This window comes from Rana temporaria, chromosome 2 (assembly GCF_905171775.1).
Source record: "Rana temporaria chromosome 2, aRanTem1.1, whole genome shotgun sequence".
Classification (NCBI taxonomy): domain Eukaryota; kingdom Metazoa; phylum Chordata; class Amphibia; order Anura; family Ranidae; genus Rana; species Rana temporaria.
In genome coordinates this window covers 315,100,322-315,125,158 of record NC_053490.1, presented here as the reverse complement: position 1 = coordinate 315,125,158, position 24,837 = coordinate 315,100,322, and the positions used below count along the sequence as shown (strand labels likewise).

At 43.3% G+C, this 24,837-nt stretch overlaps 1 protein-coding gene across 14 annotated transcripts in view; it reads right to left on the bottom strand.

Annotated features, from left to right (window-relative positions):
• Window positions 1–24,837, bottom strand: part of CSDE1 (cold shock domain containing E1) — a 101,177-nt gene that overhangs the window by 60,758 nt on the left and 15,582 nt on the right. For 8 of the 14 annotated variants that reach the window (XM_040337421.1, XM_040337423.1, XM_040337426.1 and 5 more), the window contains exons 2-4: window positions 13,658–14,040; window positions 4,238–4,295; window positions 1,620–1,751 (exon numbers count right to left, since the gene is read on the bottom strand). In XM_040337421.1, coding sequence (XP_040193355.1) covers window positions 1,620–1,751; window positions 4,238–4,282 — 177 coding nt within the window. In that variant the 5' untranslated portion in view covers window positions 4,283–4,295; window positions 13,658–14,040. Of the gene's footprint in view, window positions 1–1,619; window positions 1,752–4,237; window positions 4,344–9,580; window positions 9,741–13,657; window positions 14,041–24,837 lie in introns of all 14 variants that reach the window. The other 6 variants (XM_040337424.1, XM_040337430.1, XM_040337422.1 and 3 more) reach the window with 5 other exon arrangements.

The following is a 24,837-nucleotide window of genomic DNA, read 5'->3' as shown; positions in this document are numbered from 1 at the left end:
CAGATACGGTGACAGCTGGGACGCCTCAAAAAGCAGTCCAATTAAGAAGTGAGCAAATAAGAAGATGTCTCCCCTTTATAGGAACCATCAGGAATGACAGTTTGTCTCTTATGGAGGCAAGTGGCTGCTTGGTAAATACACACAGCTCACTACATCCAAACAATAAAAGAGAAATCTGATGTACTGGGGCCAGACAGAGGGACAGAAGCACAATGCCCTGGTTAAGGTGAACATCTAAAACTACCCGGGAAAGGAAGGCGGCTCAGGACCTCAATAAGACCTGGTCCTTGTGCAAGATCAGAAAGGGTTCCTTATAGGACAAAGCTGCCAGTTGAGAGACACCTCACAGAAGTGACGGAAACCAGGAACACTTGCGAGTTTGAAAAGGGAAATATCCCCGATAGGCTCAAAGCATGATTTTTGCTTTGAGAACATTTAGATCCCATGGAGGGCACATGTCGGAGAGATAGAGATAGACACATATAAAATACGCACAGGCGTATAACATGCACCTTTATTTTAAGAGGGAAGTTTCGGGGGGGGGGGGGGGGGTTTAAATTTTAAGACTTTGAAGCAAAATAAGGGTCAGTGCCCATCAATGCAGCCTTATTAATGCCCATTTGCAACCTCAAAATTGCCTATCAGTGCAGCTTGATCTCAGTGAGGGGGGCAGAATGAGCGCCATCAGATTACAGTGAGAATCCTCCGTTTACTTGGCGGCCTCTTTAATACCAAGTCCCACCTCCTGGACCGGCTTCTATGATAGACAGAACACTGGTCCAATGCCGCCCAGGAGACGGACTTCCTATTATAGAGGTCACTGAGTAAACAGGAGATTCTCGCTGTATGTAATCTGAAGGCACTCGTCCCACCCCTCCCCGTTTTCTCCAAGGCCGCTCAAATTGCAGTATCTATATAAACACACAATATTTGCAACCAATTAGCAGGGTGAAAGTGTTATACGCCAATAAATACAGTGCATATGTATATAAAAGTTGTAGTCAGAATGAAAGCATAAGTGCCGAGATATGACCTTTGATCAGAAGTTTGCTGATAGAGGTGCACAATTGCAAAATGGTCAGGATGCATCCCTAGGAATTTTCTGGGATGCAAGTTTCTCCTCCTACATCAAATGTCTTCAAAGTGTAATAGATCTTTTGAAAAGTGGACTTCACAATGGGGGGGGGGGGGGGGGGGGACTCAGGAAATCAGAGTCAGAAAGGCCCCTGTCCCTCAAGACATGGGTTTCAACAGCAATGCCAAAAAAGCCAGCAACCGTTACACAGGACAGTAAACCGTTTCTTGGGACAGAAGATCGGTTAGATTGGAAAGACCACATGGAGCTTCTGCCAGAGAATGGTCAAGGTCCAGCCACTGGCACCAATCCAGAGTAATGAGGATCACCAGAATGCTCTCCCATCTCGATCCTGCTAAGCAATCGTGATAGTTTTATGAGAGGAAAGTTAGTCATGCAGCACTGTCCAGTACCAAAGCCAATAAGTACAAAAAATGGAATCCGTAGCACTGTACATCAACAGAAAAACACACATGAATAAGCTTAGTGTGTTATAAGCAAACCGTGCAAAGCCATGCTATGTGCTTATACATGGCCGACTTACAGATCTCTGGTACAAAGGGGTCCTCTTCTGCTTTTTAGAAGCACAAGAACTGGAGGTATGAGTACCAGGGACAGCAGCAGATGGGGTGAGGGGTTCTGATGGCAGAGTATAGAGTTTCTCCATCACATACAGCTGTGATAGTCACATAACAAAAAAATGGAGAAGCACCATTAATAAAAAATAAATAAAAATAAACCCCCACACGCAACCTTATTACTGACAAAAGAAAACTACAGTTTGACCCCTTTCGCACTGGGGCGGTTTGCAGGCACTATTGTACTAAAGATAGCGTCTGCAAACCGACCTGAAACAGTGGCTGCCGTTTCTCCAGTGTGAAAGCCCCAAAAGTCCTGCTAGCCGCAACTTTGGAGCAGTGGTTTATCGCTCCTCCGCCTCGCCTTCCCATTGAAAGCAATGGGAAACCCTGGCTATACTGCCGGAAATGCACCTCTGTAGAGGCGCATTGCAAGCGGTATTAACCCTTTTCCGGCCGCTAGCGGGTATTAAAACAGCACCGCTAGCGGCCCAATACAGCCACAATTCCGTCAAAGTGCCACCGCACCTCCCGCCCCAGTGTGAAAGGGGCCTTTCTGTATAAAATTCACCTCTCTGCCAAAAAACACACGACATTATCCAAAATAAAATTGACCATCACAAAGAAAAACAGTACAAGGCTGCTCCAATGGAACCAGCTATTACCCATTCATGTCAAATACCATTTGAAGGGCAAAGTGGCATAGCTCTGGACTAACACACAAGTCTGGGAGTGTGCTTTTATCAGAGCCTACTCTCACAGATGTAGATCGTATTTGTTACATCAACACTTCATATTCCTGATATGTGCCTGCTGTACCATGTACCCGTATCCGATTCTTTGCATCGATTCCTCCATGTGAAATCCCCGGTGTTCCGCTAGTCCCCTTGGTTTCCGATTAAAAAACTGACCACACCAAGCAGGAGAACACAGTGTGGTCAGTTTTCTACCTATGCTGTAAACTCTGCGCACCCTTCTCTATGATCAGACATCTCCTGACACCCCCCCCCCCCCCTCTGCACAGCCATTCACTGAGAAGCTTAGCGTGCTGCAGATTCTCCTCCCTCAGCTCGAGGGCAGTTGAGAACAGAGGGCAGCACAGTGGTGTAGTGAGTAGCACTTTAGCCTAGCAGCAAAAGGGTCGCTGGTTCGAATCCCGAACACCATCTGCCTTGAGTTTGCATGTTCTCCCTGTGTCTGCGTGGGTTTCCTCCAGGCACTCTGGTTTCCTCCCACAGTCCAAAAACATGCTGGTAGGTAAATTGGATCTTGTCCAAAATTGGCCCAGTATATATATGTATATCTGTGTGTATGACTGTGTCCCTAGCGTGTCGTGATCCTACAGGGTAAAATGACCGCACCAGCCAAGCAGACACTGGCTGGAATAGCGCCCAGAGGCGATTCAGTTTGCATGTGTAGCGCTATACAAGTCATTCATCCATTCATTCATGAGGGCAGTTGAGAACAGAGGGCAGTTGAGAACAGAGGGCAGTTGAGAACAGAGGGCAGTTGAGAACAGAGGGCAGTTGAGAACAGAGGGCAGTTGATCACTTATAAAAAGCTTTTTTTTTTCCTTATTTTTTTTTTAAATAGAAATTAAATGCAAAACTTTTTGTATAGATAAAAAAAAAAAAAAAAAATATTTATAAAAGTGATCGTTTACAAATCACTAATTTCATGACAAACATAAGGGAAAGTATGGGTTAACCTCCCTGGCGGTAGGATTGTCAGATTTTAGGTGCTGAAAGCGGTACAATTATTTTGCATGGAAATTTGGCGTTTTATACTGTAGGCCTGTAATTCTTAGGAATAACTCACTTAAATCTGTCCAAACAAGAGTCTAGTAGACATCTCGGGTATGAAAGTTTGAAACACAAAATCATAAATTATAATATAATAAAATAAACTATAAATATAAAACAAATAAAAATAATGCAATCAAAAAACACTGAAATTTGCTCAGTTGCAGAATTGTCGCTGTCATTACTTTGTGTCTGAAGACGAATTTCCCCGCTATCGCTCAATTCTGCAAGTGATTCCAATTTATTATCGCTGTTTTCTAGCTGCTCTAAAACCACCTGACATAAAGGGACACTTATTGGTTGCTATGGACAATCTCCAGTTTCCAGGCAGAAAGAACAGTCTTAATTATATAAAAAGTGCATGCAGGGCACTGGGCAGACCACTAGGGACAAAAGGGGTGTGCATTTTATACAGTACTGTAATCTTTAAGTGTACTGTGAAGGGAGCTCGGCGGCACTCGGATACTGTGTGAATCGAGCGATGAGACAGCTCGATCACACAGCGGGAAGACATCGCAGGATCCAGGGGACAAGGCAAGTAACCTCTGCCTGGATACTGCGATGCGATCCCAAATCTGGCTCAGGGATACCACTAATGGTACTGCATTTCCACCCCGAGCCAGACTTGGGATTACCGCCAGGGGAGGGGTTAATCTAGTAATACTGACACAGTTTTTAAAGAGCAACTCCACTTTTTTCCCCCCCTCTCTCTCTACACCATTCATTTTGGGTGTTCAATGTACATTGCAGCCATTTTAACAAACTTTGTTGCAAATTCCTACCTTTTGTTCTTCAGAAGAAATGTCTGGCTGTTTGTCAGTGTCCATGTGCAAAGTGAATCTGTATGAAAATAGGATTTTATAGTAATCAGCTGCGTCACCTGCAGGGCTGAGAAAAAAATTGCAGGCTCTGCGTCTTTTTAGATGCAATTTCCGATTGAAAATATCTCACCAAAAAATTTAATGTTGCAAGAATGCCCAAAAATCTGACTTGTATCTTAGCGCAGACTTCTGGGCAAATCAGTAAGCCAATTACACAAGCTGGAAATTACATTTCTGGGGGAGTTACGTACACAGATGGTTGTCATATTGCAATTAACAGAAAATTACAGTACTGCAGATTGAAAAGGAAAGGTAATTTTGAATAACCTTCAATTACAATATGAAATGTGTTACAATCGTATACATAATGGTATTTGCTATTTTCCCACGAAAGTGGAATTACCCTTTAAAGCCTTTCGCCCAGATGATTTCACAAGTTCATGGGCATTTGCTCCCATTCTAATCTGCGGCTGCACTGTATACATGTTTTCCCTTTGTGTTCTGGCTGTAGCTCCATGGAAGTTAAAGAGCAATTTATGGGCATTCCCTTAGGGGACTAAAGCCCTTCCTTATGGTCACTGAACTAGAGCCTATAGATCCAGGGGGGATGCACACTGCTGACCACACTAGCTCAGCAACTATTGATCAGATCATAAGGGGGAAGTGCTCCATGTCCTGTAGGATTTTCACAAGGATTTAAAAACTGTAGCAACACAATTTAAATGTACTTGTTACAGGCGGTTGTGCTGAGAAACCATAAAAGTGGCAGATAAAGCATTAGGGGGCCCCCATTTATAACAGCAGTTGTCAGCCTCATATGAAGAGGTCATGTGACATGTTTTCCTCTGCCAAACTTTATTCCCATAACTTGCATCAATGGTCACAAAAAAGGAAGTGTAAATTTACCCAGCGGGAAAGGACAGTAAGAACTAACACACTATCCATCCATCTAGACACACACACACACACACACACACACACACACACACACACACACACACACACACACACAGTAGATTGTACAAGGCAACTATTATAGGACAAGGGTTTACTAAATATTTAATGCAATTTATACATCATACAAGATAGGCCCTTGCCACAAATAAAAGTTGATAAATCCAAAAAGGAAAGGCACAATGCATATGGCCACAATGACATTTACAGCAGAAGCTTTGTACATCTTTGAATATGACTGTAGAGCATTTTACATTGCCTTGTTTCCTTAAAGCGGATGTGCCACTAAAACAATATATTAAAAGCTAGCAGCTACAAATACTGCAGCTGCTGACTTTTAATATAAGGACACTTACCTGTCCTGGAGTCCAGCGGTGATCGCAGCAGAGGATGAGCCGATCGCTCGTCACCCTGCTGCTCCCCCCTCCATCCACGGTGAGGGAACCAGGAAGTGAAGCGCTGCGGCTTCACTGCCCGGTTCCCTACGGCGCATGCGCGAGTCGCGCTGCGCCCGCCGATTGGCTCACACGCTGTGTGCTGGGAGCCGAGTGTTCCCAGCACACAACGGGCGACAGACGGGATGTGACGGAATGCCCGTCTTTCGCCCGTAGCGTGTGGCCGGAAGTGGGTGCAAATACCTGTCTTTAGACAGGTGTCTGCACCCCCCTCCCCCCTGAAAGGTGTCAAATGTGACACCGGAGGGGGGGAGGGTTCCGATCAGCGGGACTCCACTTTAGGGTGGAGGACCGCTTTAATGTTTTGGTAAACCAATTTCTAGATAGTAGTCATATCCATGTACCGTATTTATCGGCGTATACCGCGCACTATTTTGCCCTGAAAATCAGGGCAAAATCATGGGTGCGCGATATACGCCGATACCCGCTTTCCCGCCCCGAGTTTCAATACTGCGCCGGCATTTACCGAGCACAGCACACTCGTGTTTCTTCGGGCAGTCCCGGCACTTCTCGCGCTGACATCCTGAGCGTACAGGACGTCAGCGCGAGAGTTGCCGAGCCTGCCGATACACGAGTGTACTGCGCTCGGTATATGTCGGCACAGTATTCAAACTCTGCGCGGGAAACCAGCGGGGAGGACGCTGCGAGGACGCCGGGCCCGACGAAGAGGACACCCGAAGCCGCAGAAGGACCCGTACCCGATGAAGAGGACACCCGAAGCCGCAGAAGGACCCGTACCCGACGAAGAGGACACCCGAAGCCGCAGAAGGACCTGACGAGGCCGCCGCGCAAGACACCAAAACTGTAAGTACAAAAAATAAAAAACTTTTTTTCCCCCACAGGATTGGGGGCAACATTAGGGGTGCGCGGTATACGCGGGAGCTCGTTATACCGCGATAAATACGGTAAGTATTACTGCAGCAAATATGTACAAAAATGTAGGAGGTATAATATGTGGAAAGTTTCTTCAGCTGCAGAAGGTAGCAAGACAACTTTATTATAGTCTTAAAAAATGTAGGCGCATGGCCTCTTAATTTGCACCTAACATTCTACTTTGTATATGCATCACAATTAAACATTAAAGACCGACAGATCATTTCCACACCTAGGTTCACAAATCACAAGACCCATGGAGTCATGTCACTCAACTTAGCTAGCACTGGCTGGTACTTGATGTAACAAGACAGGAGGGGGGTGCCCTTTTACAAAGACACTGTCATTTTTTTTGGAACAAAAACCTGGTACACACACCACTAGTTTATTTTTTCCTTCAAAAAAATAAAAAACACAATTTGGTTTTTGTTAGGGACTTGTAAATCATTGCAGCCACGATCAGCAGATTGTAGGTGTAATGCCAAGGTCCAGACCTCCGATACAAACATGCAGTTACACTGACAGAAAGAACAGTGAATTACCAGAGCGCTCAACATTGCTCTGGTAGTTCATCAAGACCCCTTTCACAGTGGTAGTGTGGCCGCGTTGGCGGTAAAGCGACGCTAGTTTTAGCTGCGCTTTACCGAAAATGTGCGTGCCGGAGCTTTTAAGCCCAAAGGAGGAGTTCAAAGCACCACTGCCGAATCGCTTTGGCTTTGATTTCAATGGCAGGGGTGGTTTATGAGCCCCCAGTCATTATGAAAATGGGGACTCAGGGTAAGGGGGGGGTTTAGTGGCCGGTGCATTTGTAACATGTTACCATCGTATTCAGGGTGTAACATGTTACAAAAGGCGAATTTGTGCTTTAAAAAATAAAAATATAAGTACAGAATAGAAAAAAATTAAAAATGCTTAAAAAATTAAAATAAATTCATATGCAAGGCCCTATTCCGTATTTGCAAATTGAGCCAATTGTGATTAGCTGCAGAAGTACCCTGAAAGTCCACGTGTCCAGAGCCAATCAGCCATAGGAAATCTACGCATGGGTGATAACTTGTGTCTCCTGCAGCCAATAGGAAACGGCTTAACAAGTGTGAATGGGACATGGTCAAAACCTATGTCCCAAAAGACACAAGAGGCAATCTACCCTGTAATTGAACATTGTATAAAACCAGACAGGTGCTAACCGTTTTGTCCAGACATGCATCATACAGAGTCTGAATATTAGCATGGCATACAATCAGATCACACAATACTGTATGAATCAGGCCATGTGAAAGATTATAGCCCAAGCAGCAATGAACAGCTTGGTGTACTAGAAGCAACATTCTGTAATGAGCAGTTGGGGGGGGGGGCGGGGGAGTAGTATATTAAACATTTAACAAAAGAACAGTCTCTGCTCTCCACATACAGTATTTAAAAAGAAACCCAGTCACAGCACTACAGCAATCTAGAGCAGAACAGTCACCATCTTCCCCTCCAAAGGATCTGTACACAGCTACCAATAATGCTCATTCGTTTGTGCAATACTCTACAACAGGGGTCCCCAACCCCTGGGCCACGGACTGGTGCCAGAGCGAGCCAGCACGTCTTGCACTGCCACCCTCTGACCACCAGAGGGCACTCTAGACAGTTCTTCAAAGCTGTGCTACAAGAGGGAATTTTGGAGCGGATCCAGTGGTCTTTACACCAGCTCCAGTATAGGAATCGCTCCGGCAGCAGTTTACCAAGTCTCCCACCAATCCACCACATTCTCTGTACAGTGTATTTATAAATGTTTAATTCACATCAAAACTACTACACTGCTCCCTGGTGACCCTCTTTTTGCAGGTACTGGGTTCCTAGCCTGGACAAGGAGCTAGCCTTTAGCAGTCATTCAGTAGTTAGCTTATTTTATAATTCAAGTCTACCCATAAACCCAGGTGCATGGATATCACTCATGCTCATTTTATTGTTCTTTTCATTTGATTACAGCAATCAGTACCTTTCTCACCCTGGACTCTTGATAGTTTGTGGATAGATCAGCTGTTGTGCTTCTATCTAATGTGAAACTTTTAAAAGATAGATAGGATATGAAATATATCTACTACAGGCTGCAAAACACCCCCTCCCCCCAGGGAGGTTGGGGACCGCTGCACTACCAGATAGCTAAAACAACATACTACTAAACTGCATGGCAAACAGGTGGAATGGATTGATATATACACAAAACAAACACCTTGAGGGAAAGTTGGGGGGGGGGGGGGAATCATCGATTGCACTAAATTCTAATATCAAATGCCAAAAAAGAAATACTTGTCAATTGGACCTCCTCCACTCCCTCTTCTGTGTCTTCATGGGGAAGTAGGGTAAATGCAGCACTGCCACTATATAAATTAACCTATATCAGTCGTGGATGTCCCTGGAAGTATGATATGGTGTGGCTGCCATGGACGGAACTTTAACCGTCCGGGTAGCGGATAGTTTCTCGGGGTGGACACCATTGTTCTGGCTCCCTGGAGCACAATCCTTCTCCCTTACACACTCGTTGGTCTGGGTTGCGATCCTGATTGTACTGTTGAATGTGCATAGTATGTGAAATATGTGATTGTCATGTTATGTTTTGCATTATTCTTGTCTGATGAAATGTCTATATTGACATTATATTATGTATCCGTTTTCCTTCAATAAAGCACTCCTGATTGTTAAAAAATAAAATAAAAATTTTTTAATATCAAATTAGAAAAAACTGCCACAAAACTCTGATAAAATGTTTAACGAGTGCATAATGGCATTCCAAAAGAAAGAATCATGAGAACTACTAAAGGGGAAAAAATCCAGAATCAAAAAAAGATAGGAAAAAATAAAAAATAAATTTGATGGCAAGTTAAAACTATGCAACGCGAAAACAAAAAAGGGGTGTGAAAAACGCCAATGATTGATGGAAATGGTAAAAAAATAAATAAAATGAAGTCACTGTGGCAATGGGTTTGCATGGGCTTAAGTGGGGGATAAATTATACTAATACGGTGAAATAACTTACTGATCGGCCATAAGGTGATAAAGTCAGTCCGACAGGCGATGCATTGCCCAGGTTGGCACTAACGTAAGCAGTAGGGGGAGAAGACGGCATGGAAAATTCAACAAATTCTTTCCAGGTGCTTGCCATGTTCCTATTCCTGATTCAACTTAATTTTACAATGCTGCATATAACAAAATCAAACAAGACAACCTGATCAATTCACATGCAGCTGTAAAAGCAAAAAGCTTGCAAGATGGCAGCTTTAGGCTGGGATTCACATTTATGCAGTTTTGGAGCTTTTGAATTTTGCAAATTTGCACTACAGTCCATTTCCTATTGAACACGTTCTGTAGTGCAAACCTGCAAAAAGCACAACAAAACAAAATGCATAGGGGTGTATCCAGCCTTAGGGTATGTAAACAGGTTAGGGTTCAGGGCCAAGATGAACAATGAAATGCCAATTTATTTAACTCACGCTTAGGAAGGGACAGAAGATGGGTAGCAACACAGGAAAGACAATACAAGTGTCACAACTCCCACAAAGTACTACTCACTAACAAAAAAAAAAAAAAAAGGAAAAGAAATCCAAATCCACACAGGTTACCATTCGAGATGCAGGTTTAACATTCAGCAATACAGGTGAGCAGACCAGACAACTAGATAATCCTAAAGTAGTGAATCATGAATTAGTTCTTTAGCAATTTTCATCAATATTCAATGTTTCCCTAGGGGGGGGGGGGGTGTAACACACGGTCACTTGTATATTTATGCAAACATTAAGACTAAGACTTTTAAAGACCTATTAGGACCGCAAACTTTGCACTAGTCTGTCAGGGACTCAAAGGACACCTTGTCAAGTCTCTCAATGATTTGATTTAGAAAGTCCCCACATCAGAAGTCAGATTAAATTAAATGCTTTTCTCCTACCACTCGCCTCTGTTCCAACACTGCAGCTCTTTGAAAAAAGGACCAGATTGCAGTTGCTTCCAGAAGTGGTGAATGCCAAACCTTTTATGTCAATGAAGACCTCAGCAGTGACATGGAATATATGGGCTTAGGGGTATTGGGGGGGATCCCAGAAAGAACCCACACAGTGAAGGACACAGCCATCAATCATACTTTAAAGGTATCAAATGGCTTTCCAAGGCTGGAATGCTGCAACAAAGGTGGTGTAGGAGAAATGGACCACCGGAAAGACATACCTCATCATTGCAGGGACCCAAAATAAAAAAAATAAAAAACACAACAGTGTCTCATTAAATGTGAATCTGCACAAAACCAGATGCCAGCTCGAGGCGGACACAAGTTTCAATCTTAAAACATTTTGTGGCACAGGCCAAGTGAATCGCTCTAGCAACTTCAGTTGGATTCTCTGCTAATGATCAAGAATTGGGAAGAGCACCACAAATTGTTAGGTTTGGTCAAAATGGGTCTGTGGCAGAACAGCCATGTAAACAGTAGCCATTAGCAACCAAGTAAACATGTTCAGCAAGCACACTAGAGCAATGCCATATTTCAGTCGTGAAAATATCCTTTAGTAACCAGCTTTACTAATCCAAGTTTAACAGGGTATTTTTCAATTAAAGCCGTCAAATTATCAGCAAACAGCCATTTCACAGCAGGGAACACTATGCAAAATATATTCTAGTCCTACAGGGGTTAAAACCACACAGCTAGAGGCCGAATATCGTGGTAAATACAACGGTATAGCGGCGCTAAAAATCGCGCCGCTAAACCGCCACTGCACCTCCCCTGCCCAGTGTGAAAGGGGCCTTAATGTGTAAACAAATCTGCTAAAAAAATAAAAACCTTACAAAAATTCTGGAATGCATTGAGGTGCCACTCTTGTTCAACAAAAGCCAGTCTAACAGCCAACTTCTTTAGAATGGGCATGCTGGAAAAACAGAATTTGATCGGGGTATTCTGATGCAAGGAGTCCCGTCGGAATACAACATCTCGGCAGGAGAGATCCCTGCATCAACATCGCTTGTGCCGAAGCAGGAATATGTCCGTTTTTTTCATTCAAACGGCTGGCTGAACGAAAAGACCACCACAAAAAAAATAAAAAAACACACACACCTGTATCCAGCTTTAGACAACACATGAGTAGATAAAAAGCTCAAAACACATCTAATTAAAAAGTTTAAAAAGATCAATGGAAAAAAAAATAAACACACCACACACACAACCTTAAAATAAATTTGAAGTTTCAGAAAACAAAGGCATATTGCTATAAGGATTTGGAAAGCAAAGTGGTTAATTTGCAGGATATTTTCTGGACCTGACCTTAAAGCAGAGCTCCAGACATACATTTATACTAATTTATGAAGTTACCTCTTGTGAGCTGTGTTAAATGCTCACCTCCATTGCAATTACTGTAGAATTTCATCAATTTACTTCAGGTCCTGTACAGTGAAGAGGCCTTGTCATTTAGTTGCCCTTTTACCTTGCATTAGTTTCACGTCGTGAAATACAAGGCGTTTTGAACAGACAAACTAGTGGTAAATCACTGGAATTTTTATTTAAAAGAGCCACAGTACCATGAGGTAATATTACTCACTGAATTATTCAGCAGGTACAAATCAAATTCTACATCACCGAGGTGAGCATTTAACACCTCACAAGACAATCAGACACCCCAACTTTACGCAGCCAGTCACTTACAACTCCCGGCCTACATACTCATTTCAGATTGATGATCTGTCAAATAAGCAACTAGCAGGGATATGCAATTAGCGGGCCTCCAGCTGTTGCAGAACTACAAGTCCCATGAGGCATAGCTAGACTGAGCCACAAGCATGACACCCAAAGGCAGAGGCATGATGGGAATTGTAGTTTTGCAACATCTGGAGGTCCGCTAATTGCATATCCCTGAGCTAGAGGATCATTGTTACAGCCAAAAAAATGTTTTTAAAAGGAGGCTGGCAGAGGCAACCCACACATTTCTAGTACTATAGGTTCACTGAGCCAAAACATAAAAGGATCCAGCCAAAGTGGTGTGTTAAAGCAGAGTCTCAATTAAAATTCAAGTAATTAGTAAGTTTTAAAAAACTTTAGGACTCTTCTTTACGGGTACACTCACTTGTGCGCGTTGGGCCAATGTATGCTAAAAGGCACCCGTTAATTTATGCATTGCATAACGCAATGCACCAGCACTATGCAATGCAGTGTTAGCCCTTGCGAATGGCATTCCAACTTATTGTACAGTAGGCATCATATCACACGGCATACACTGTTATGATGCACCATATTTAAAAATAAAAGATTGTGTGCCCTTTCATCCATTGTGGTTTACTGGTAGCACATTCAAAATAAATAGGTTGTGTTGACAACGCATGTTGACAGATGCTATGACATGCATTAACGCACAGCAACAAATCACTAATGTGAATGGGACCCAAGTCTGAATCCCATATACTGCATTAAAGGGGTTGTAAAGATTTGTTTTTTATTTCTAAATAGGTTACTTTAAGCTAGTGCATTGTTGGTTCACTTACCCTTTCCTTCGATTTCACTTCTAAATGTTTTTTTTCTTTGTCGGAATTTTTCACTTCCTGTTTCTCCTCAGTAAGCTGTTCAGTAAGCGGTTCTGAATGACTTTCCACCGCTCGGATGATGGTGGTAAGCTTACTGAGGAGAAACAGGAAGTGAGAAATTCAAACAAAGAAAAAAAACATTTAGAAGAGAAAATCGAAGGAAAAGGTTTGTGAACCAACAATGCACTAGCTTAAAGGAACGATTTAGAAAATAAAAGACGAACCTTTACAGCCCCTTTAAGCATTGTGGCTCCCATCTGCCACTGCTTAACTGTGCTAGAGAAACTGCACACAATTCTGTATTTTGTACTGTACTTGTTCCCCTCAGCAAACAAAGGGGACCACGTGGGATAGAGAAAAAAAAAAAAAACACACACACTCCTTCAGACTTAAATATAGAAATGGAACCAATCTAGATGCATTTTTCACACGTTATGCATTGCAACATTAGCAATGTAAATAAAGGCTAGGTAATTAGGAAAAAGTTATTAGGTATGCAACCCACGAGTTGAGAGCTCACAAGGAAACCCTAGTACAGTTATTGTTTATGATGCAAACCCACCTTCTTGAAATACCAGGTATTGCACTTTCAGTAGTATTTACCAATTCTTGTGGCCAGCAGATGCTTCAAAAAGGTTGTCAGTTGCTAGTATTTAAAAAGAGACAGTGAGAGAAAAGGATCTATCGAGCTAAGAAAGACAACTCCCGCTGCACAATGCAAAAGCAGAGTACAGCGCTGAGAATAAAACAAAGACTAATAGCAGCGTTGGGAAGTGCTCTTGTGTAGCTGTTAGGTAGGCACAAACTTCTTGTTTCAGATCAAGCGTTGTGTCTTCAGCGCAAATTCTCTTTGGTGTTAGTTACGATTGTGGCAGATGTTCCTTGACTGATCTGAACGTGAAGCAGCAGTTTCAGGTGGTAGTTTCTGTTCTGTTACACTTCATACTACAAAAAAAGAAAGTACAGTGTCAATATTAAACACGGTCAATGTATTGTAACCTAAAATGTCAGCACACACACTGGAAAGTGGAGTAAAAAAAGTCAGCATTACACTACCAGTTAGAAGAATTAAAGTGATTCTAAATTCTTAAGATTTGTTTAATCTTTTCTACCATTAAATTAAAAAAACTTCTGTGCTGCAGGATCCTCCCAGAACCCCGCTTACTTGAACCCAATCTAGATCCAGCGATGTGCACAAGAGCAGCTGCTCTAGCCGTCTCCTCCCTCCTTACTGGGCAGACACAGATGCAGGGGGAGCCAGTGGCTCCCTCTGATGTCAATCAAATGCTGTGATGAGGGTGCAGGGCCAAGACACCCAGTCTGTCTGGGCGCAGACAGCATGGCTCGAGAGTGAGCCCGCATGAGTGCCCCTATAGAAAGCAGCCTTCACGTGGCAAAAGGGAGGAGCCTGGAGCACCAGCAGGGGACCCCAGGAGGGGAGGATCTGGGCTGCTCTGGGCTGCTCTGTGCAATACCATTACATAGAGCAGGCAAGTAAAATGTGTGCGTTTTTTTAGTTTTTTTTAAACACATCGCCACCACACACACCTTTAATGCCACAAAAGGTGTGCGAAATCACAAGAGTTTTCCTCCATGTGTAAATATATAACATACATATAGGTCATATGTGCAGCCAGAGCTGAGGGCTAAGCCAACACTGAGACGGTGACCCTTTCTATACACTACAGCAGTGCTCTCTAAACTGTGGCCCTTTGCTTGCTTATATCTGACCCTTTGGGCACCGGTCCTCCCAACACCAATGATGGGGCACTACTTGTACCAATAACGGGGCACTACTCCTTGCACTGACACTAGAACTGCACGATTAAACAGGAAGTGCAGTCTGCTCACATAATTTGTAACATCGGCCTTTCTGAAGCTTCCCTCCAACCACTTTGCAGATTTTATATATACTGTGGATTCTGTACTTGCCAGTTGCCAAATATGCTGCAGAAATCTCCCTCCACTGAGTCTGGCTGCAACCATTTTAACTGTGGGCAGCTGAACCTGCTGTCTGTTTACTTCCTGGATTCACACAAAGGCACACCTGCAACTCCACAGCCATCTTAGGGCTCATCCCACCCCCCTCCCCCTTTCCTGGCAAACTCTCATGAGAGTAAGAGCGGTGCATTATGTCATAAGCCAAGTTTTTTTTTACCAAACAAGAAGTGGGCTGTATATGGCATTTACTGGCAGAAAAAAAATTAAAAAATTATTCAGATCTCAATTCAACTTCACAATGTTAATCTGGGATTCATGTAACAAGTGCAGAGCCATTCTCTGCTCACTCAAAGTAACATTTGTTGCTTTTATATCAAAGTAATGAACTCCGGTCTGTAAACAAGGTCAGTTTAACCACTTAAGGCCAGGTTCACACCTATGCGAATTGAGTGCGGTTTAAACCGCATCTAATTCGCAGGACATTTCAAAATACATGGTTTTCAATGAGGCTGGTTCACATATGTGCGATGCATCCGCACTGCGTATTGCCTCCAAACCGCATGCGGTTTTTATGTCTTGCGGTGCGGCTCAGGTGCGAATTCAGTCCCATTATCTTCTATGGGTACGCATCTAATTCGCACATGTGTTCAGTTCTCTGCAGGAATTTCTCTCATTCAGCTCAATACAATTCTCCCCCACTCTCCTCTCACCCGGAACTTCTCCCAGGTCTCCAAATTCGCACCTGATCTGCAGCTAAACCGCAGTTGATCTGCAGAACACCCTCTAGAGAAATTTGCAACGACAACGCAGCTCAAAAAAGCAACGCACTAGTGTGATTCAGGCCTAAAGGATCACTAAAGGAAATTTTTTTTTTAGCTAAATAGCTTCCTTTACCTTACTGCAGTACTGGTTTCATGTCCTCATTGTTCGTTTTTGCTTTTAAGTTGCTGTAATTCTGCTGTGATCTCCACACTTCCTGCTTGTCTGGCTCCTTATGAAAAATCTCATGGCAGCTTTTCACTGTGGTCCAAGCTGTGTGTCTAAAACTCCTCAGAACCAATCAGATTCATTTTAAAAACAAAACACTGCCCTGGATTTGTTTGTTTTTGTTTTGTGGGTCTCTTTACTTCACAGAAACATGAAACCAGTTTAAAAACGAAAGTGAAACTACAGGTACATTATATGATTGAATTTAATCTATTTTTAATCATTTTTAAAAGGAATCAGTTAACTTGTGTCTCTATACCCTGTAAACAGTCATTTCAGCAAAAACATTTTTTTCCTTTAGTGATCCTTTAAGAGTAAATCCTTATAGACACTTGTTGCTTACAAGTTAAAATCAGTAATCTTTGCTTGAAAATTACTTGGAACCTCCAAAAATTACATATATTTTTTTAGCAGAGACCATAGAGAGCAAAATAACGGTTGCAAAATTTTAACGTCGCACTGTATTTGTGCAGCGGCCTTTCAAATACAGTATATGGGGAAACAAACGACAAAAAAGACAGTACAGTTAACCCAATTTTCCTGTATAATGTAAAAGATGTTTTGCCGCAAGAATCATGATCTTTATTCCAAGCAAAAAAAAATTAAAAATTGTGATATTCATTTTAGCCAACATCGTGCAGCTCTACCCGATACCAGCAATGGGGCATTATTTTTCCCACTATTGCCAATGAAGGGACTCATTTACCTTTACGGACACCGAAGTCTGAAGACTCTAAGCTAAGGGCCAGTTTACCAAGTTTGGAGACCCCTGCCCTACAGTAGAATGTTCACCCATTTCAAGCCCTCTAGTTTATATAGCCATAAGCAGTATGATGGAATGTTTTATTCTTGTCACTATAAATTGAGCCATTCTATTAACTGCTTGCCGACCAGCCTCCGTAGTTATATGGCGGCAGGTCGGCTCCCCTGCGCGAGACATCGTAGCTATACGTCGGCTCTTGCGCAGGCCACTAGGGACGCTTGCGTGCCGCCGGTGGGGCGCTCGCCCCCGAGCGCGATCGCCGCCGGGCACACGCGATCGCTCGTTACAGAGCGAGGACCGGGAGCTGTGTGTGTAAACACACAGCTCCCGGTCCTGTCATGGAGAGAAATGTTGATCTTCTGTTCATACAATGTATGAACAGAAGATCAGTCATTCCCCCATGTCAGTCCACCCCCCCTACAGTTAGAACCCAGGGAACATACTTAACCCCTTCACTGCCAGTGGCATTTTTATAGTAATCCAATGCATTTGTATAGCACTGATTGCTATAAAAATGCCAATGGTCCCAAAAATGTGTCAAGTGTCTGAAGTGTCGCAGTACCAAAAAAATAAAAAGAATACGTATCGGCCTAAACTGAGAAAAATAAAAAATAAATGTATTATCAAAATTTGTATTAATTTTTCAACATTTCCATTTAACAATATGTTACATTATATCACACCCTTATACAATAAACATCCTTAGCTGTATCCCGTACCCCCCCCCCCCTCGGGAAATAAAGAAAAAAAAAAAAAAAAAGAGGGGGAGAAAACGTATCCCCTCCCACCCTCACTTATTCCCCGCGGCTCTCCCCCCCCCCTCCAAACAAAATAAATAAAATAAATGTTTTTATATATTTTTGGGGGATATTATAGCAAAAAGTAAAAAAATATTTATTTTTTTTCAAAATTGTCGCTCTATTTTTCTTTATAGTGCAAAAACTAAAAACCGCAGAGGTGATCAAATACCACCAAAAGAAAGCTCTATTTGTGGGGGAAAAAGAACGCCAATTTTGTTTGGGAGCCATGTCGCACGGCCACGCAATTGTCAGTTAAAGCAACTCCGTGCCGAATCGCAAAAGAGTGCTCTGGTCTTTGACCAGCAATATGGTCCGGTGGTTAAACTGACCAAAATATATCCCTTCAAAACACACACACACACACACACACACACACACAATGCATTTGTGTCCAAGAGCCTGCATACAGACCGGATTTTACATTTTAGGCATGTATGATATCCAGAAACGACTGCGCCCTTAGAATATTATACTCTTCTTAAAATGACCCGGGTCCCCTCACTGAGGCCCTTCACATCATTTCCAGTTTTACTGAATTTTGCGGCCTCAAATTTAACTGGGATAAATCCCCAATTTTACTCATCGATATGACAGCTAGATCCTAAGCAGACCAAAATCTCCCTTTATTGTGGACCAATAAATTTAAATACCTTTGCGTTCCATCCTCCACGGCCGATTACTACACTAAATCTAGTCCCACCGTTACAAACGAAAGCTAGATTATAGGCCTGGGCGAATCTCCCTGTGACAGACTCACCCGGGACATAGGCTTTTGGAGAGGATTGAATTCCAGCCTCTTGCCTACCAATTATAGGCCCTGGCATTTGGGGGGGGACGGTGCTCTTTGTGAGCTGTATGCCTGGGGACCTTTGAGGTGGTGTTACTTTGGATTCAGGTCCATGCGCGCCCCCCCCCCCCCCCCCAAGACACAGACTCTGGGAACCCTGTATATGCCATATTAGAAATAGTGACCGTTTCATACTGTTGGACACATACTGTTAGAAGATGCTAATGTCAACTCCAGCCGCCCGTCTGTTATCTGCTATAATGTAAACTATTCTTTCACCCGTTGTTTGTTGTGCCAATTAACCCTGCAATTGTATGAAAGAGTTCTGCGTTGATATGTTCGATAATGTGTATTGTAGTTAGGGAGTCACACTGGCTGTTTTATGTGGGGATTTTACCTGTAAAATCCTTTTCTTTGAATACATCATGGGACACAGAGTCTGGCCAATATTCATTACCTTCTGGGACATCCCAGAGAAATAGCCTTGAGGTTGGGGGGGGGGGGGGATAGACACCCTGCTAAATAATAGCCATCACAACTTTATACGGTAGCCTGCAGTAAAAAAGGAAGGATTTTAGTAGTGCAATTGTCCACAGGAGGAGAGCCCTGATCCAGGCAGCAGGCAGGGACGTGGTCAGTGACAGTGAATGGAATTGTCCAGGCAGCAGACAGGAATGTTGTCCATAGTCAGAACAGGCAGGGATACAGTCCAGGGTCAGTGCAAGTAGAGACATTGCCAGCAGTGCCAAAATATTGTTCATGGTAATAAGCAGGAACATGGTCCAAGTAGCAGACCAGGAAAGAATGGGGACAGGGGTAGAGGCTTCTCCCACGCAAATCTCTTTGAAATCTGTGAAGCCTCCAGACCCTAATCCGAGAATGAGAAAACTAAAAAATAGTTTTCTTCATCCAGAAAAACAATTCTGGAGCCCCTCACATATGCGAGACCCCTGTGTTTCCATTAGCATAGCAGGGTAAAAGATCGAGGCAGGCAAAAAACGTGGTCAAACAGTCCAGGGTCAGTTCCAGAGCAGGTAGAGGTAGGTACAGTTTAGCGTTAAGCATAAGCTTGGGTCGTATAAAAAGGCCAGGGTCGGTTCTGGAGAAGGCAGAGGTATGTACAGTTCAGTGGCATAAGGGGTGTGGAGGAAAATTACAGAAAATTTGAATTTTGTTTATCATACTTCCCTAATAATGTTGGGAAATATGGTAACAGCGGAAACAGGCACATATACAGAGGCCTGGTTGGAAAGGACAATCGGGACAATAATACACAGCATCTCTTCGAATTCCTCCTCTGGAGCACAGGCAGCATTTTTTCTGACATATGTAGCCTGTTTCACAGGGGAGGGCTTTCTCAGGGAAATGGCGCTTGTGGAGTCTGTTTACTGAATCAGAGCGAATATTTTCTGGTGGGCTTTCAGGGTACAAAAGGGTGGAGATAACTTCTTCTTGGTAGTAAAGATAGGATACAGGAATTCTCTGTAGGATGGTACTGCGCTGCTGGGAGTACGCTGCTTCTCCACACCAGCACCCCTTTTCATGGACCCACTGTCCAACGAGTTCATAGGCCCAATTGGACGGAGACTCCCCGCTGCTCTCATCACTCATGATTAGTCTGCCTCCTCACTAGTAAGAATTTTTTGCCATACTGGTGGCTGGTGAGGCTGTACTGCAGAGCACTGTGGTGGCACTGGTGGACACAGGCGGACACCTGGAACTCTGTAAGCTCAAACAAAACATGCCATCCACCTTGTGGACACTGATAAACCTTGGTCTACCAGTGTCCATTCACCTGATGATGGAGTACAACCCAGAAGGTAATGAATATTATAGCCTGACTGTGTCCCATGATGTATGAAAAAGAACAGTTTTGAAAGCATGGTCCACAGCTAAAGCTTTATGACCCAACCAACACTCCTGAACATATGTTGCTACACAACCCTCTGTCGGAGTTTACGTTCATACCCGACCCTAATGTGTGGGCTACCAAGGGTATTTAATACCTCAACCAGATTTGTACTGGGGGTCAGTTGCAAACTTACAATAGGTTGAACCAGCACTATGGATTGCCCAACTAGCTTTCAACTCTCAATTTGAGCATCAAGTGGTCTCCTATAAGTCCACTCTCGAGGATCTGCTCAGATGAGTTCATGGTCAAACCTTTGTTTAATATCTATAAAGTAAAGCAGGGGGGCGATTTCCCCCCCCCCCCTAAAAAAAAAACTTGTGTAAAAAAAAAAAAAAATCAAATAGATTTTTTTTTCTCAGCCTTAGGATAAAGGAATACTTGCCTATCTACACAAGACTTAAACCCCTTATGACCAAGTGGCTAGAAGGCTTTCCGGGACTAGATACAAAGATTGGGAGCAGTTGTGGGGATACCCCTTTTTGCAACTGGTTTCTGCTAAAGATAAGTTTGTTCAGTTTAAAGATTTGCACAGAATCCATTTTACCCCAGCGCATTTACACAGGATTTAGCCCATCTATTTTGACCTCCTGCTGGGAGGTGCTCTTCACCTTCAGCTGATTTCATCCACATTTTGTCCCTCACTACTGTTCAGATCCCACTGGCCGTAGAAGTGTGTATTCTAGGAATAGTTGAGCCTCTAACTCCTCGTAGGGCAGTCAGGACCCTTTTGGGGGCTTTTACTTTAAACACATGATCATTGTACTTAGGCGGAAGTCCTCCACCGCACCATATAACTTCTGAAAGTTTAGTCAATTTAGCCTTGCCCCATATCCATCTCAGGGTTGAGCTCAGAAATGTCATAACGTTTGGGACATTTGGGTCGATTCCACATCCACAAATGCATATTCTATAGCATGCATAAAATTCAAGAAAGTGTATGCCTTATAATTCCTACAAGATCCCAAGCCCTAATTCAAGTGAAATTAGACAATACCTGAGCGATGCCAGCTCCTGTAGTCCGAGCATACTGTTGTATGATGTTTTATTCCAAATTATTTTTTATTTATTCATTGCATTAGGTATGAGCCTGGGTATGCCCAATAGGCTCAGTTTTGTACTAAATCTTTCAATTTGGGAAAATGACGGAGTTAATCATGAAAACTAGGGTTGTCCAGATACCGATACTAGTATCGGTATCGGGACCGATACCGAGTATTTGCGGGAGTACTCGTACTCGCGCAAATGCTCCCGATACCTAAATAGAATACTTTTTTTGTATTTATCAACATGTTCTATGAAAATTCTTTGAGTTTTTTACTACTGCGTGACAAGCAAATAAAACATTTTTATTAATTTTTACTCATTTTTATTCTTTTATAATGTCTTGAGTTAGAGTTCTTCATAATTCTAAAGAAAATATCCTTAGTCTGTATTGTGGTTTGAAAACTGTCACATGACATTTAAAAAAAGTATCGGTATTCGGTATCGGCGACTACATGAAAAAAAGTATCGGTACTTGTACTCGGTCCTAAAAAAGTGGTATCGGGACAACCCTAATGAAAACATATGGTACTGCAGGCTTATTTTTTTGCCTAGTTTCAGACCTGGCTATCTGCTCCGATTTCTGGCCAGTGCAAGTAGGTCGAGCAGCAGACAGGGGGTCAGTAGGGTACAGTACTGGAAGGTCAGGCGGGCACATTACAGTGGGATCAGGACAACTGGACATGGTGCTGGGGGCCTTAGATGGGCTGGAGTGTAAGGAGGGGGTGGTGCTGGGGAATCAAGGAGGCTGGGTGTCAAGAGGGCAGGGGCATTAGGAGGGCTGAGGTGTCAGGAGAGTCAGAGAGGTGTCAGAGTGGTGCAGTTGAAAACCTACATGTCTTGCTGGCAATTCCCCCTCACCTTCCAACCTGGAATCACCCACAAGCCCATTGGATCAGGGAGGAGGGCCATTGGGGGTAACCACAGAAGAGCAAGCGCTCAGCGAAGAGCTGAACACGCCCAGGTGATTATGGGGGCTTTTCCCGCAGTTGCACGTATGCAAGGGGCGGGGGCTTGCTCGGCGGCCTAGGATTCAGTGCCTGTGCGCCGAACCCATGTAAAGTATACCCCAAATCCTTAGCACTGCCGAAAAGGAAAAATAAAAAACACATACTTATTTTTTGAAAGCAAAGCTCCACCCAAAAAGGTAATTGCTCTGCTCGTCTGCCTCTCCCTCCCACCCTTAAGTAGAAAACTTGAAAGGGGGGACCACATTGCTTCACTACTGGCTTTCCTTAGACCCCTTTCACAGGCAGTTTTCAAAAGCACTTGGAGCTACTCTTTAAAGCCAGATACATTGGAGTATTGTGAACAGCAGCCGTGCTACTAAGCTACTTTATTCTGAGAGGGTGACTTGCCAGTTTCTTTTACAGTTCTAAATTCGCAACGTCAAGATACTCCAAGGAGAATCGATATTGAGTGCAGTAGTTTCACACTGAGCTACTGCAAAAAATTCCCTTCATTACTGTAGAACAAAAAATAAATATTCGCAACAAGATTAAGTTATTCTAAGAAGCTTACATATTTGTAGATGGGAAAATACCTGGAAATCAGACTGGCACAGATAGAAGTGCCAAACATACAATCTAAAAGTGGCACATGCCGCATTTAGAACGCATACGGAACTTCACAAAATCAGTCTCTGTACACCAAGAGGAAGTTAGTCTTAATTAGCTCCATTTTTGTAAAATATGAACTGTATTTTATTTTGAATTTGGCACAGGTATTGCGCTGTCATGTAGAAGTGGAGCAAATCAGAACTACCTGAATTTAATGAGGGAGACACTGTCGGGGAAAAAAAAAATCAAAAAACTGTTACAGATTTTTTTAAAAGCAATTAACGTCAGAAAGTTTGTGAAGTAGCTTTATTGAATTCCAATATTTTTTTATACAATTTAAAAGGCCAGGTTCATCTTAATGCAGAATTTGCTCCACACTGACTTCTATTGCATGTGGTCAAAAGGTGAGGGGGCGCCAGAGAGCCTCAGAAATCGTAGGGAACAGCTCGGCTGAACTCTGAAACGGAGTATTTCCAAATATGAGTGTCAACGGCGCCCAAACCTCTGGCCAAATACAGTACTGCAAACCCAATTGGCTTGAAACCTGCTCAACTGCTAGTTTTGCAAAAGGATTTAAAAAAAAATACAATTTTAAAAAGTTCTCTCGCAACCAGGAAATGGCAATTGTTGGCACTGTATCTGACGCATATCATTATCTACATACAGTGCTGTGTTCAGTACAGGACTTATCTGCTGCCAAGACCAACCCAACTTTGGCTAAGCACTTCAACCACAGAAAGCCTAGTTTTGTCATCAATACAAGACTTGACCCAATTACCAGAGGTCATTCACTCTGCCCCTCCACCTTGGCCAGTCAAAGGAAGCCTTGTATCATTGATAAACATGGCTTTCTGTGAAGGAATGAGAATTACTTGGCCCCTCTCGATTCTGTTCTGGTGTTTTATCGAGAAGTGCCCTCCATCGAATAGTGCCCGCGCATGTGCAGGATGGAGCCACACTACAGCCGATTTGCTTTTCAGCTGAAGTGACGCGACCATGGTGCATGTGCACATCAGAGGAGGAAGTTTGACGGGAGAGGGAATATCACGGACACAATTGAAAGCCATTTACAGAGCAGAGGGGGAAACCCTAAATGTTAAGATTATGCCTCGCTGTTGCAGGGCAAGATTTGTCTGTCCTGCAACCCACCCATGGACACAGGGAACAGGTGCTGATTAAGACATTAAAGCTGCTGTGTAACACTGACAAAGTGACCTAGAGCAGACAAACCCTGCAACAGTGAGGCATAATGAGAAAAACTGTGTCCCTCCGCTCTGTGAATAGCTTAATAGTGTCCGTGATATTCTCTCTCCCATCGAAAAGTGTCTCCTGTGAGGTGCGCATGCGCCATGGTCACGTCACTCCAGGGTATTGGCAAATCAGCTGGAGTGCGGCTCTGTCCTGCACATGCGCGGGACTATTCGATGGAGGGCACCTCCATAGAACATCGGCAGCAAATGGGAAGTACCTGTAGTGCTGCTAGAACAGAGAGCTGTATTCCATAATTAGCTGATGCCAAATACAGCACTGAAAGTAGCCATATCAACTAGTATAGGAAATTTAGGTTGATTTTGCCCAAACAAAATAATTAATGTATGTGTGCTACACTGTATTTCCTGATATGTAAACAAATTAGGCATTCTGTATGCAGGCCAACTAATCGGCTGGCCAAATGGTTGTTTCAGCCCTACTCCCAGACCTAAAAAGCCTATTGAGCATCTGTGGGGCATCCTCAAACAGAAGGTGAAGTAGCGCAAGGTCTGCAACATCCACCAGCTACGTGATGTCATCATGGAGGAGTGGAAGAGGACTCCAGTGGCAACCTGTGAAGCTTTGGTGAACTCCATACTCAAGAGGGTCAAGGCAGTGCTGGAAAATGGTGGCCACACAAAATATTGGCACTTTGGGCCCAATTTGGACATTTCACTTAGGGGTGTACTTCTGTTGTCAGC